The sequence below is a fragment of the Aulonocara sp. 'chitande type north' Nkhata Bay genome, linkage group LG22 (genome assembly GCF_057382095.1).
Source record: "Aulonocara sp. 'chitande type north' Nkhata Bay isolate Kocher_YH1m ecotype deep benthic linkage group LG22, A_spYH_male_GT1.1, whole genome shotgun sequence".
In the NCBI taxonomy this organism is placed as follows: domain Eukaryota; kingdom Metazoa; phylum Chordata; class Actinopteri; order Cichliformes; family Cichlidae; genus Aulonocara; species Aulonocara sp. 'chitande type north' Nkhata Bay.
The window spans coordinates 20,305,319-20,319,264 of record NC_141364.1 but is presented as its reverse complement, the minus strand read 5'-3'; the positions used below and the strand labels follow the sequence as shown (position 1 = coordinate 20,319,264).

The following is a 13,946-nucleotide window of genomic DNA, read 5'->3' as shown; positions in this document are numbered from 1 at the left end:
TTAGTATACCCATATCTCTGTTAGTGCAACCATGCACGCACAGGCCAGTTTTTCACCACTTCAACCTCAAGAATATTTCACCTATGTGCTTTACATAAATTTAAATTGTGTTTAAAAAGAGTTCAGTGTGTGCTAAAGCTGCTCCCCATCATTCGTTCATTCAGCAGGCTCTCTGTCTCCCTGTACGACATCTCCCCATGAGTCATACTCTGAGATTCAGCACCGTGGACAGCGCCAGCGCTTTGCGTTGTGCGCTCACAGCTGCCAAGTTCCAGCCCTGCCCAACACAAACTCGTATCCTCACCTTCAGCAAGGGGTCTGGGTCTTATTGAGAAAACGTGTGTGTCCGTCGATGGTCGTTATTTATAAGAAATGAAAGCATTAGCGAGCCGCAGTGGGAGGGGCGACGGGGCTCTGCCGCATTTTTCTGAATGAAATTACTCCATGGACGTCCCCTCCCACTTCTCCCCGCATCCCTGGCGCCGTCCCTTGATTGGTCGAGGCTCCCAGTCACTGACGTCAGACAGACTCTTGTGGATGAGCCCGCGCGCAAGAACATTCATTCTGCCTCCAGTGAGCGATTCGGCGAGCTTGAAGAAGGAGAGATGCAAGCGACGCCAGGTGAGAGTTTGGCGCAACTTTGGTGAAGACGGGAACGCGGAGCTGTGTCTACACGGGAACCGTCGGTATTTAAACCTGCTGTCGAGCCTTACCGCGAACAGCCTCACCTCGGCTCCATCACCTGTGCTGGATCTTACAGGAGAAAGAGAGAAAAAAATCAGTGTGACTCCCTCAGAGGACTGACTCGTTTAAATAAGGTGAGAGGAATTTAGTACATGCTCGTAAACGTGTCTCGGTACGTGCATGTGTTGGGGGGCACGCTCTACGGTGCAGTGAACCTGCATTTGTATGATACTTAAGGGTCCCCTGCGTCAGGAGGTGGGATATACCTCCTCACTGTGGGAACGGAGAAAGAGCGCGGGGTAGGGGGGGACTCAGTGCCCGAGGAGCGCAGAAATAATGCGCTTATAACGTTCCTGCAGGACGTCCAGTTTGTTTTCATGTGTGCGAGCAGATAACTGATAAGATCCTTACCGCGCAGATTTTCTCGTGCATGCATGTTGCACGTAGAATTTATTCGAGGTTCTGCGCCTCTGCTGTGCGGCATCACGAGGAAAACCCAGACTGTGGCTTACATAATAAATCGAGTTTACATATAGCCACGCGCACATATGCCTTAAACTGTAATCCTATTTTAAAATGATGCCGTTCATTCATTCTTTTCAGTGGGCAGCAAATGAGAGCCCACCTTTTACAGTCACGTGTTAGCCTGGTGATTAATTAAATATTATATATCTATCCCAAATCATTCAAAATACATAGCCTGTTGGTTGACTGGAAGTTTCGCTCCTTCCCACAAGACTTCCAGTCACGAGATGAATCTCGTGACGTCCCAAAATACAAACACATAGATTTGGGTAACTGTTAAAAAAAAATTGAAAAAAAGTGATAATTTTTAAAGAAATAAAACCTTATATGGGCTTTCAAAACTACCTTTTTTCTACATAGCTATTGGAAAGTAGTTTTTTGTGTTGTTTTCCCAAAATGGAGCAGGTAATGATATCACAAAGAGCAGGAGAACACAACATCTGAAGGTCTTATAGTGGTAGGATGGTTTCTCAATAGCTCAGCCGTGTTGGATTACAAGATTATAGCATTTGAAGCAGCGCATTAGCACATCAAGTGCTCTTCTGCTCTGTGTGATGCTACAGCCTGCATCCTGTGGCTCAAACCACACCAGCTTCTGTTTCTGGAAATGCTGTTCGATGGACATGTGGGAGCTGTGGTAGTGACTCATCTTTCTGATAGTAACGTATTTCTCAATTTTTTCTCTCTCCTTTAGGTTTTATTGGTGTGACTGCTGAACCAAACAATGATCCTGAACGCCACAGACTTGGGCTGGGATTCTGAATCCTCAGGTGCAGAGCCCATCATCCCATCAGACCAACTGGGAAAGTCATCTGCTTATGAACTCCCACCTCTCACAGCGTGGGGCGTGGCCCTCTGTGTTTCAGGGACTCTCATTGCGACTGAGAATGCCATCGTAGTCATCACCATCCTGGCCACCTCATCTCTTCGTGCCCCTGTCTTCCTGCTGCTTGCCAGCCTTGGTATGGCTGATCTTCTGGCTGGTGTGGCGCTGATTCTGCACTTCCTCTTCATGTTCTGTGTGGAGCCCAGTGATTGGTCAGAACTGCTGACCTCAGGACTACTGGTGACATCACTGACTGCCTCCCTCTGTAGCCTAATGGGTGTTGCCCTGGACAGGTATCTGTCTCTGAGCCACGCCCTCACCTACGGCTCAGGCCAGTCACGGCGGAGAGCCGCCATCCTCCTGCTGCTGGTCTGGTTGGGTGCATGCATGATTGGGGCGGGGCCAGCAATGGGATGGCACTGTCTTGAAGACCCAAATTCCTGTTCTGTAGCACGACCTCTGACCCGGACATATCTATCGCTGCTGTGTGGGGGCTTCCTAGTGGTTGTAATGGTAACCCTGCAATTGTACGCTGGGATCTGCCGTGTTGCTAGGCGGCATGCCCATGCCATCGCTACCCAAAGGCATTTCCTCCCTTCCAATCAGTCATATGCAAGCAAGCACGGCAGCGGGAGAGGTTTCTCTAGGTTGCTCCTGGTCCTCAGTGTGTTTGTGGGCTGCTGGATGCCCTTCTCCCTCTGGGGGCTGCTGGGAGATGCGTCCAGCCCTCCTCTGTACACCTATGCCACCTTGGTGCCAGCTGCAGGCAGCTCCCTACTAAACCCCATTCTCTACAGCCTGAGACACAAAGACATTCGCAAGGTGCTGCTCCACGCCTGCTGCCCACACAGATACTCGCACAGCACACACATACACTACCCTGTTGATGTGTAAACTGCCAAACCTCAGCAGACTCAACCCAACATAAGATCTATGCCAGACATATCACCGTTTGTGTGCCAAAATACACTCATTGCTGCACTGACTGTCACTTGGACTCTGACACATGTATACTCCCACACACACAGGCAGCACTTTTCAGAGATAAAAGTGTTTCTACAAATCAGAATGTACTGAGCTGTCCTGGCTGGTGGCCATCTTGGGACAAAAGATACTGTTTGTGCTGTGTACCTCATTCTCAGTCAACTGTAGCTTCACTGGATTCCCAGAAGAAAACAATCACAGAAATACTATATGTGTATTATACATATATAAATATATATATATATAAAACAGACTTGATGAGTATCGGCACTTTACAACAGGATTGGAGAGATTATAAATAGAAGCCTTTCACAGTGTAATGACATGTGATCCAAAGCCTGAGTTCATTTACTTGAATGTCTGCAAAGCAACATGTTCTATAATGTTGAGAGTATATTTTGCACATGTTGTTAAAGGCACTTTGAAACATACTGACAGTATGTTCGAGTTGCACAACCATTTTTAAAAAAAAATTTTTTTTTAAAAATGAATATTTTATACTGGTGAATAATAAATGATTTTTTTCTACCAAGTGACGTCATCCTTCTTCACTGCTAGCAGGGCTTTTAGTGCTTGTCTCTTTCCATCTCTCACTCTTTAACTCGGACCGCTGCTGCTGTTCCTGTATCTTAAATTATTTCGTGTTCGAAGCAATGGGCGATGTTATTACCGTCCTGGAGCACCCACTGCATCCTTGAAGCAGCCGTGGCATGAGAATGCGGCGATTATGCAAGAGGTTTCTCTCTCCTCCTACCAGTTTTCTGAAAATTTCTGCAGTCAGTTCGTTTTCACACTCTCTACGCACGCGGCACCGAGGGCTATGAAAGGTGTCCAGCAAAGACATAAAGAGGATGAGTCACTGGAAGCCTGAGCAGAGCTTTTTTTTCCCCTCCTTCAAGGTTTAACCTCTCACTTAAGACATCATAGCACACACACCAAACACTGAACAGTCAGTGAAATTCACTCTCTTTATTGAACGAACTAATCATTTGGAAATTTAAGGCAGGAGAAGCAGATCTTTGGCTAAGCATGCCGTGTCATGGTGCATTAACACAGACAGACTTAAAAGAAAAGGCACTTAAAAAAAAAAAAAGTGGTCCACATTAAACAGTCAGTTCATTGGACTCATCATCATAGTTTTGGAGAAAGCTGACAGGAACCTGTATTGCTAACCAAATTAAGGCACAGACACTGAAATTCAGTATAAAAAGGCACTGTGATTAAAGCAACAAATTCTAGTTGATCCCCAGAAAATCTCAGAATACAATTGCAGGAAGAAAAACATAAGAAAAGTAAAATACATTAGCTAAAAAAATAACATTAAAAATAAAAATCAAGTTATTAATGTTAATTTCTGCATATGTTAAGTATGGCAAACTTATCCAACACTCCTGGTGTCTGACATCAGCCAATACCTCTCTCCTTATCTCACTGAATAATTAATTACTGAGTTTGTTTATGAGCTACAACCACAAGACAAAGGTTCTCATGAAACCACTTAAAAAACAAAGAAAAAGTGAGAAGACAAAATACAAAATGTAATAAAAACTGTGCTTTGGGATTTAAAGTGATTGAATTAATAATCCATAGATATAAACTTTACATCCGTATCACATAATCTATGAAGAAGCTTGTCTTTCCATCGATACATATAACTACTGTGAACTGAAGCTGTTGCACGTGTGTGTGTGCTTGTGTTCGATTTTACTCTCTATTATCTGTTGCCATAATGCACCACAGCCACTAAAAACCAGGCTTTAAGCCCTCAGCAAAGGATACCTGACTGTAACAGACACGCAGAGAGAGGCGGAGGTGATGCATTTAGGCACGCGCTCAGGAGAGACGTGCCTCACATCACATAGCGCTCTTGCATCAATAACAGCCGTGTGTCATCCAATGAGAATTAATGGCAAACTAGGACAAAACCAGACACGCTCGCTCCATTTATAATTCTGACATAAATTATTTTGAATATATACGTGACCGGATCGAGGAATGTGATTTGAAATTGGTCACAAGCAAATACAACATGCACACGTCCTCTCAAAGTGACCAGCTTTCACACAAAAAATACACACACCTCTGTGCTGTTTGTACTTGAAGGCTGGAATCTGAATGGGAATGCACAGGTGTTTTCTAAGACTGAGGAAGAAAACAAACAAACAACCACACACACAGACAGACACAAACACGCACACGGTAGTGAGAGGAAAAAGGATGGCGATCAATCGGACCAGTCATCGTCCTCTCCGAACTCGGAGGAGTCGTCCTCGCTGTCGCTGCACTCCACGGCGATACGGCGCGACAGGATGGCGGCCACATCGTTGCCGAAGTGATCCCTCTTCTCCTGCTCCCGCTGTTCCTCCACCTTCCGCAGGTTGAAACCTGAAAGCGTGTTAAACGGTTTAAAGGCGTGTTCAACATCTGAGTAATCTTTATCCAGCTTAACTCTGTCATTATTTAGGTCATTCATAGAAAAACGCTGTCATCACTGACTATCAGGGTAATCAGGGAGCTGGCAGATAGTAGTCACAAATCATGTATGGCACTTGAAGGAAAGAGTCCACATACTCAATACTTAAAATGCAGTTTTTAAGTATTTAATATCATTCGAGACCAGCACACATTGTCTTTTTAAAAGCTGAACGTGTTACCTAAGGTCCTTGACTTAATTAATTACAGCTCAGTGGCATAATTCATTTCCTCCTCTGCCCTCTTCCCTGCTGTGCTGATACAGAGACATACTGTTTCCAGATAATGGTTTGAGGCGAGTGGGAGTTGACTGCAGCGTTAAAGTCTACAACAAATCAACTAGTTTAAGATAAACCGCTCATAAAGCTCAACAATAACACATGATTAGCATATCATTTTGTATGTATCACAGGATGATGAGAACCGTATGGTTGTGAAGAGGGAGTATCAGTTTGACTGCAGAGCTGGAGGAGTCAAGGACATCACACTTATTTATGTAAGCCGCAACATGTTGTGGAGAAAATACTCACTGCCGAGTGGAGAAAACAAAAAACAAACTCAAAAAAAACCAAACAAACCATTCAGGGTTTTGAAGGACTTTTCTTGTCAGCAGCCTTGATTCAAATTAATGGTTAAAACGCTCAAAATAGCCACTTTATTCACCTGCTGTTAATGTAAATGTCTCATTAGCCAATCACATGACCGTAACCAAAAAACATTTACGTGGCACAGCTGTTGATGCCAGAGTACTTCAGAAACTGCTGATCTACTGGGATTTCCCCAAACAACCATCTCTAGGGCTTAAAACACTGAAGAAATGTTTCCTGGTCTGAGTTTTGATTTCCGACTTTGGGCCCGTAATTACCAGCCGATCGTTATTCAGCACAGTCTAGCCAAGTACTGTTGCTGACCATGTCCATGTTCATGACCAGAGTGTAACACATCATGTCACAAAGCTCAAATCATCTCAAACTGGCTTCTTGAACATGAGTTCACGGTTTGTAGGTCCCCGTTTTTTTTTTTTTTTTAATGCATACCACTTTGTTTATACTCCTGCTCAAACGTATCACACTGTTTCACTCACTGACAGCTGGGAGTAAAAATGTGTCAAAAAACAGCGGCAGGCAGCAGGGACCAAATTAAGTAGTAAACATTGCAGGATTCAATTTATTTTTTTCTCCAATCTGCTTTGTAAATGTTTCGCAAGTAAGGGAATGCACAGACAAAGTAAATGGTGACATGTCAGTGTGCACAAACGCAGAGCATATATCTTCTTTACTCTTTGGTAGTTCAAGTATTGTGTTAGTGCTTAAATCTTTATCTGAGAAACTAGCACTGATAATCACGTTTTAGAACAATAGTGGTGTTAAAAGAAAAGGGTGTGCATATCTCACTGCTAGATGTCAGTGGATTGCAGTCAACTGATATCTATTTTCTCACATTTCCCAATTCAAGTGCATGAATTAAGCTACGGTGGCTGTTGTAGGACAAAAACAACAACTCTGGAGTGTTTTGTTCAGAGGGAAAGTGTGCTTTTTAAGACTCTTTAACCATGTCAGCTGTTTGAAGATGAGAGGGCTGCATGTCTAATCTCCTGCCAAGAAGTAATTTTGAAAATACCAGGAATAAATAAGCATGTTTTTGCACTTTTTCCTGATTTACAGCCCTGACTTCAATTTAGGAGATGAGGCCTGATGTGAGGAGGAACAGATGATGCTTTACTTAGATGCCACTGCTGTTGTCTCTTCATGTTTTCATTACTTTGGTGAAGGGGCCCGGTTCTCCCGTGATAAAAGATAAGTCTGATCTTTTATATCTTGATTCTGACACAAATTAAAGTTTGCGACACAAGAACGCCTACAAGTTAATTCTTCATGGTTCGTTATATATGTATGTTTGCTATGTGTTGCATGTTTTATTTGTTTCCCATGTTTGACACTTTGGTCCGGCCCATGAGGCCCGAGGTGTTCCTGCGGTGCTTTACCTTGTCGGATGGCCTGCAGCAGGTCACTGCGAGCGTCACTGACGGGCTCTGGCTGAGGTTTGGGAGCAGAACAGGCTGTTACCCCGCCAGAAGGTGGCGGACGAGGAGCAGAACTTTCGAAAGGTGGTGGAGGAGGACCGGGGGGAGGCGGTGGAGGAGGTGGTGGCGGTGGACCCCCGCCTGCAGGCATAGGTGGTGGAGGAGGGATGGCGGACATAGATGGGGGAGGAGGGGGAGCAGGTGGAGCGGAAGAGGAGAAGAAGGGAGGGGGAGAAGGTGGGGTGTCAAAGCCAGAGGGAGGTGGGGGAATCCCAAAACCAGAAGGTGGAGGAGGGGGAGGAGGTGCAGGGGGAGGAGAGAGACTTGGGCGGGAGTTGTTCGGGGAAGAAGCATTGGGGGGAGCTGGGGGTGGGTGGCTTGGACTCAGCATGCTGACACGCTTCTGGGTGGGTGCTCCATCGTTACCATACCTGTAAGTGATGGAGAGGAAGTTGGAGGTATAAAGGATAATATAAACGGCATAATGGAGCCTTCACTTCCCTCCATTAACCTGCAATTTGTGTGCAGCTGCTTCCAGAGCAGCTCCTATTCATTAAAGAATCACAAAGTCAAAGACTATAATCCGTTTAGCTTCAGCTCAGAAGGCGCGTATAGGATTTCAGTGTAGCTGTACGTGTGGCTGTACTTTCACTACATGTTTGCACGGGTGGTGGTGCAATGTGTGGAGCATGTGTGGGCCGGTATGTATGATGTTACAGTACTTACGCCATGTCCGGAGGCGGAGGAGGCAATTCATCGGGACCGGGAGGAGGAGGAGGCGAGCCAGGATCATAAGCATAGGAGTTTGTGCTAAGCTCAAGGCTTTCAGAGTTGAAGCCCTCCCCAGATCCAATACTTCCATTCAGGCCCTCACAAGAATTCCTTATAAGAAATGAGACATCGCTGTGAGCCCAAAAATAAACCAGACCACAAGTAACAAATAATAAGAAACACGGACGTGACTAGCATTTTGTGCTCAGGCCGCATCTGTTTATGCGCATTTATAACAATTTCATAGACGTGCCAAACGCATTTTAAAGCAGCAGAAACAGATTGTTACACAAAGTGTTGAGAGAGAATAGCTTGTTCTTCACCTATACAGCTTGTCAGGAAATCGGACTTTTTCTCCTTATCAGGCCTGCTGTCAGGCTGATGAAACACTGCAGGAGCTGAATCAGCAAAACTTCCCATTTTGGTAAAAAGAATATAATCCAAAACGAGGAATTTAGGACTCTTTGATGTTATTATAATGGGTACTATTAACTAATTTGTGCACATATATCTGTTGTATTCATTCTTTTAATTATAATATATATTAAAATTAAAAAAACATATACACACACACACACACACACACACACACACACACACACACACACACACACATATAAAAGTATGCAACAGTATTAGTACCATCAAGAACAGGGCCCAGTGTGACTCACACATTTGTTTACTGCAATTTTCCAATGACGGCCAGCTCTACACCCAACCCCCCGAGAACATTTTCTGACAGGACATACCATCCAAACCACTGTGTACAGATCCAGTGATAAAAGGGGAAAGAATGAGCAAAATAATGTCTCATCTGTTATTTTACTTTGTAAAGAGAAACAATAGATTTTTATTGTATTAATTAAATGATTTATAAGATGCTTGAAATCCACATTAAAGCCTACTGGGTATGTCAGGGCTCAGAGCCACTGCAGCCTTGTGGATGACGCTGGATGAAAATGATTGATGTTTTGTGATGGACTATTGTGAAGATATTATTTTACTATAATTCGACTTTGATGGTTTTTGTTCTTTTGATTCCTGGTCAGTGTTAATGACTGATAAACAAAAAGGAGGCATCTCAGAAAACTTACATCAAGTCAGACTTTGGTACAACAAACTCCTCTCCCATCTTACGCCGTTCCCATTCATCCTTTCTGGTCTTGATCTTTCGAGGATTGAGGGTCCGTTGGTTCAGATGGTCTTTCTTTTCCTTCTGCTCATTAAGGAGACGGTTTAAAAAGTGCAAGATTAGCACTGGATTCGAACATTTTCATGTGATGTGACTAATTGTAGATTGCTTTTACTTGTGTAATGACTCATGTCTTTGTGCGTATGAGGGTGTTTAGGAGTCTCACTCTGTGCTTGCGTTTCTCCTTCATGATGTCCTTGGTGTCCTGCAGCATCTTCTCCTTCCACAGGTCAAAGAAGTAGGAGGAATCGGTGTAAAACTTTAGGGCCTCCTTCCCGTCGTCTCTGTAGACAACAATTTACAGACATTAATAATTATTTCTAGGTATCAGTTGCACAATGTGCCATCTTACAAGTATGAAAAAAAAAAACAGTGTTAGTTAAAAGATGGTTATCTGGCATGTGTGTTAGTCTTAAGACGCCAGTAAACTTCCCTTTTTAAAAGAAAACTTCACTAAAAATACATTAATGTCTTTAGTCACATCCAGATCACACCGCACGGATAAATCATTGTCCGTAAAGAATGATCCGAGTCAAATTATCACCACATTTACATTCAAACCAGGAACAGCTCTACACATTACATTTAACATTGCCTTCTGATTATTCACACTTCAGATGACATATCGTGCCTTGTAAATGATCTACACTCACAGATATCTTAGCTTGTGACTAAAGACGCTTTACATGCATCCATCCGTCCCTTTTTTCCCCCACTTATCTAGGCTGGAGCCTATCCCAACTACTACACAGCAAAAGGCAGTGTACACCCTGGACAGGTTGCCAATCAGGGCTCCCGCAGAGAGACAACGATTCACAGTCACATTCACACCCACAGTTGATTCATAATCAACAATTAACATGAAATGCATGTCTTTTGACTGTGGGAGGAAGCCGGAGCAGCTGGAGAGAACCCAGGCAATGGTGCTAACCACGACACCGCCATACTGCCCTCTGGGGTTATTTCCCACAGAATATCTTTCCACAATCAATTGATTGGTGGGTTATTTAACAGCAAAAGCAACAAGTGTGGCTTGTCAAACAGCTGCCAGAATTAAAACCCCAAAACTGCCTGGACTTAAAGAGGTTACACACTAAAAACAAAACAACAGGGAAAACTATGGCGTCGACACCATAATTCTCTAGGATTTTGTAACGGCGTACTATGCGTTTTCTAGTGTAAAACTGCCATTCGTGTTAGACTGAGCCTCCTTAAATCAAACCTAATACTGCCCAGACACCTCCGAGACCCTCTCCTTGATAAGAAGCACATGTAACAGGGGTAAGCTTAAATAATGCACATTACAAGAATCTCCCATGCATGTGTGTTTCCATATGGGCACATGTGCTTGCACGTGTTCTTGTTATTCACTGCTGGAGCTGCTGCAGTGGGTAAATATGAGCTTGGCCTGTGCAGCATCTTACCGGTATACGCTGAGCTGGTTGAGCGGTGGAGGTGGATCGCAGTACGTGTAAGTGTCTTGTACAGGCATTGGCAGAGATGGCCTGGTGAAGAGCTGCTGGTCCTGGGTCAGACTGCTTTTAAAAGCCTTCTTTGCAGTGATTCCATGCAAAGAAACTGAGAGAAACAGACCGGCAATGTTTTAAACATGTATTGTGTTCATTAGATTCTCTGCAAAGGAGGTTTCAAACCAATACTCTACACTGATACCAGTATAAGTAGTAACGTTAACAGTAAAATGTGCAAGTACATACCCTCCTCTTCTTTGGGGTCCAGCTGGGTGACTTTAACCTGCAGGCGATCCACTCTTTCTCCAAGCGAGCTCACCCTGCCGGCAAATTCTCCAGCCTGAACAAACAGCTCCCCGAACACGTCCTCTGCATATTTGCCTGCACGCGTGCACACACACACACACACACACACACACACACATACACACAAGTTTCTCACTTGCACCAATTAAAGGATTTATCTCACGCATGCATAGCCAATGAAAATTCACATCTACATAAAAATGCATTAACTTTTTTTTTAAAACAATAAAGATCCATGTAATACATATTCATAACTGCTCATTAACCATTCATACACACACTGACACCCGAGCATAACAGAAGCTTACTGAGGCTGCCGAGCTGGCGGATGATGTTGGCCAGGCTTATGTTGGTGACACATTCCAGCTCACTGCGGATGTTAGAAGGAATGGGATGGCGACAAATATGCCGCGGCTCTATATTCCTCGTCACCAGAGGCATGGTGGGGTGTGCTGGGGGTAGGGCAGCCCAACCCTGTTGGAAAAGGAGAGGTAGGTCAGGGGAGTGAAAAACATATAAATGTAATCAAATTAATATTCAATTTTACTATACTTTTGCACCCAATGAGCACCTATTTTCATTATGACACGACTGTGAACTGGTCCTAAATAAGTCACATGAGACAGACGCCTACAAAAATACACTGACCCAGACAGAGCTAAAGCAGAAGCAAAACTATGCCTTCGCTCCACCCATCGAGCATGCACCACCCACCCGGTTTAGAGTGGACAAATCTAAAATGTCCAAAATAGCAAAGAGCAGAACTAGGTGGATTTGTGATTTCCGCACTGCTTAGAGCAGTGGAAACACATCACGTTATTTTAAACAGATTAGTCAGGGCAGCCGTGTGAGCTCACGCAGTGCAGTAACTCCACAGTGTCCAGACTGAATAAGATAAGCAAACGACAGTTCCTATTAAGGGGTCAGAGATTTGCAGTGACTGCAGACTCTCCCTGCTTTCAACACAGTGCGGCCTTGATTTTGGTTTACTCTCTAAGTACACCCTGTTTTGACTGCTGTTGCCCATTGCAGCTGCCTAATTACAAGTTTTTTCCTGTTGGTGGTGAATCATGGCATAAATGTTACTGTGTGTAGAAAAGGAAAGAAAAAGAAAGCGGGAAAAATGGAGGGTCGCTACCTTCGTACCTCGGGATGTGTATATTATTACCAAGCTACCTGGAGGATTTAGTGATTAATCATGAATGAAGGAATGCGTCCATTTCAGGCTTAGAGGCTTGTTCGTCACTGACAGGTCGCCCACTCTGCCTTTGACAAAGTGCTATTAGCTAGCTTTACTGCACTTTTCCCCCCAACTTTACACCGAGCTCCTAACTTTCTCTGACGTGAGTAAATACGTGGTAAAAAAAAAAAAAAAAGACGGGTTACACTTTTTTTGCGCCACTAACTTAACTTAAATGGAATAAATGTAACTTGGGATCTCGGCCTTCTCAGAGCAGGAAGTAACTTCTAGGCGTCTCTTATATCGAAGGAAAAGCCAAACAAACGTACATTTACGCCACTCGCTTAAACAAAACAACACACAACAAAGACATTTCACTTACCGTCAAACCTGGTAACCTTAGACGTCTCTTTATACAGCCCTACAATTGTTATTGTCTCAAGATTTTTCTTAAGAAATGTTGTTCGGTACTGTATGCGGGACCGAGCTAAACAGATCGCCCAAGTCCCGGGGTTGCGAACTTCTGATTGGTCGAGCGGCGGAGTTCTTTGAAGCTGATTGGCTGCTGGGCCTGTCACCTGCTATAACCGAGAACAGGATGTGGAAATTGCAACGTAAAAAGCGCAACTCCACCCAAACTAGTGGCAAACATCTGTCCGCAATTTACGTAAGAGAGGGTGGAGGCAGCGGCACATTCCAACGTGCGCTCAAGCGAGTTGGAACGCGTCCGAGGAATGACTGGCATTAGCTTCCATGGATAAAATGTGCTGTGGAGAAAAGCTCATACCGACAAGCAGGTTGTCCAGTAAGCCTCGGTGAGTGTTAAGTGCCTGCTTAACCTCAGCTCAGCCCGAGCAAACTGCAGAGCTGCAAGTTAGCGTGCATCCAGGGAAGACTCAATCACATAGAAGTTGGCGTCACGCCTGTGAATATGTGGTGAATACATTTGAGACAATGTGGTTATTTTAATGTTGCGATGGGCTTCATCTTGCGGTACAGTGCTCACATTTGTTTTGGCATATAAAGTTAACACTGTTACACCCAGCTTCTTTTGTTTTCCTTCATAGATCAAGTGTCCATACAATGTGGTTGGAGGAAATAGACTATCAAAGTAATTTAATTGTTGCACGCTTGTAGACTTTTTTTTCTTTTTACTTTTTTGTGCTGTTTCCCACTATCAAGTCCATGTAAATACCGCACGTAGGTTGATGTGTGCTTCTCTCAAATTATTAAACACAACCTTAGAATACACTCATAAAGACATTAAACCTTGTCATTTGTAAACAACCACAGATTCCAAGATCATCAGTACAAACAATTATATGTGAGTACAAGTTATTGAGATGTGTCACCACTTTGCCAAGGCCTGGAAGAAGCCCCGAACTGTCACCCTCAGTGACAGGACACTGGTTAGGATGTTCAGGAATAATCCAAGAACCACCGAGGCTCAAGCCTACTGCGATCTGGAAACTGCAGAAACACCAGTGTCACTGTCCACAGTGAAGCATCACCAT

General features: G+C 44.1%; 2 protein-coding genes across 2 annotated transcripts; one reads left to right on the top strand and one right to left on the bottom strand.

Annotated features, from left to right (window-relative positions):
• Positions 1-579: 579 nt before the first annotated feature.
• Positions 580-3,518, top strand: gpr3 (G protein-coupled receptor 3). Its single transcript, XM_086280331.1, has 2 exons — positions 580-818; positions 1,904-3,518. The coding sequence occupies exon 2, from the start codon at positions 1,934-1,936 to the stop codon at positions 2,927-2,929; it is 996 nt and encodes a 331-aa protein (XP_086136457.1). The 5' UTR covers positions 580-818; positions 1,904-1,933; the 3' UTR covers positions 2,930-3,518.
• Positions 3,519-3,968: 450 nt separating this feature from the next.
• Positions 3,969-12,966, bottom strand: wasf2 (WASP family member 2). Its single transcript, XM_086280549.1, has 9 exons — positions 12,815-12,966; positions 11,561-11,726; positions 11,193-11,327; positions 10,902-11,055; positions 9,644-9,761; positions 9,380-9,501; positions 8,241-8,396; positions 7,476-7,945; positions 3,969-5,404 (listed from the first exon to the last, which is right to left on the bottom strand). The coding sequence occupies exons 2-9, from the start codon at positions 11,691-11,693 to the stop codon at positions 5,244-5,246; spliced, it is 1,449 nt and encodes a 482-aa protein (XP_086136675.1). The 5' UTR covers positions 11,694-11,726; positions 12,815-12,966; the 3' UTR covers positions 3,969-5,243.
• Between the last annotated feature and the right edge of the window lie 980 nt (positions 12,967-13,946).

Coding starts and splice junctions, on each gene's coding strand:
- gpr3 (XM_086280331.1), top strand. CDS start 1,934: ATGATCCTGAACGCCACAGACTTGGGCTGGGATTCTGAATCCTCAGGT.
- wasf2 (XM_086280549.1), bottom strand. CDS start 11,693: ATGCCTCTGGTGACGAGGAATATAGAGCCGCGGCATATTTGTCGCCAT. Junction 11,056..11,192: donor GGACCCCAAAGAAGAGGAGG/GTATGTACTTGC, acceptor TGTTTCTCTCAG/TTTCTTTGCATGGAATCACT. Junction 5,405..7,475: donor GCTGCAGGCCATCCGACAAG/GTAAAGCACCGC, acceptor ACACGCTTTCAG/GTTTCAACCTGCGGAAGGTG.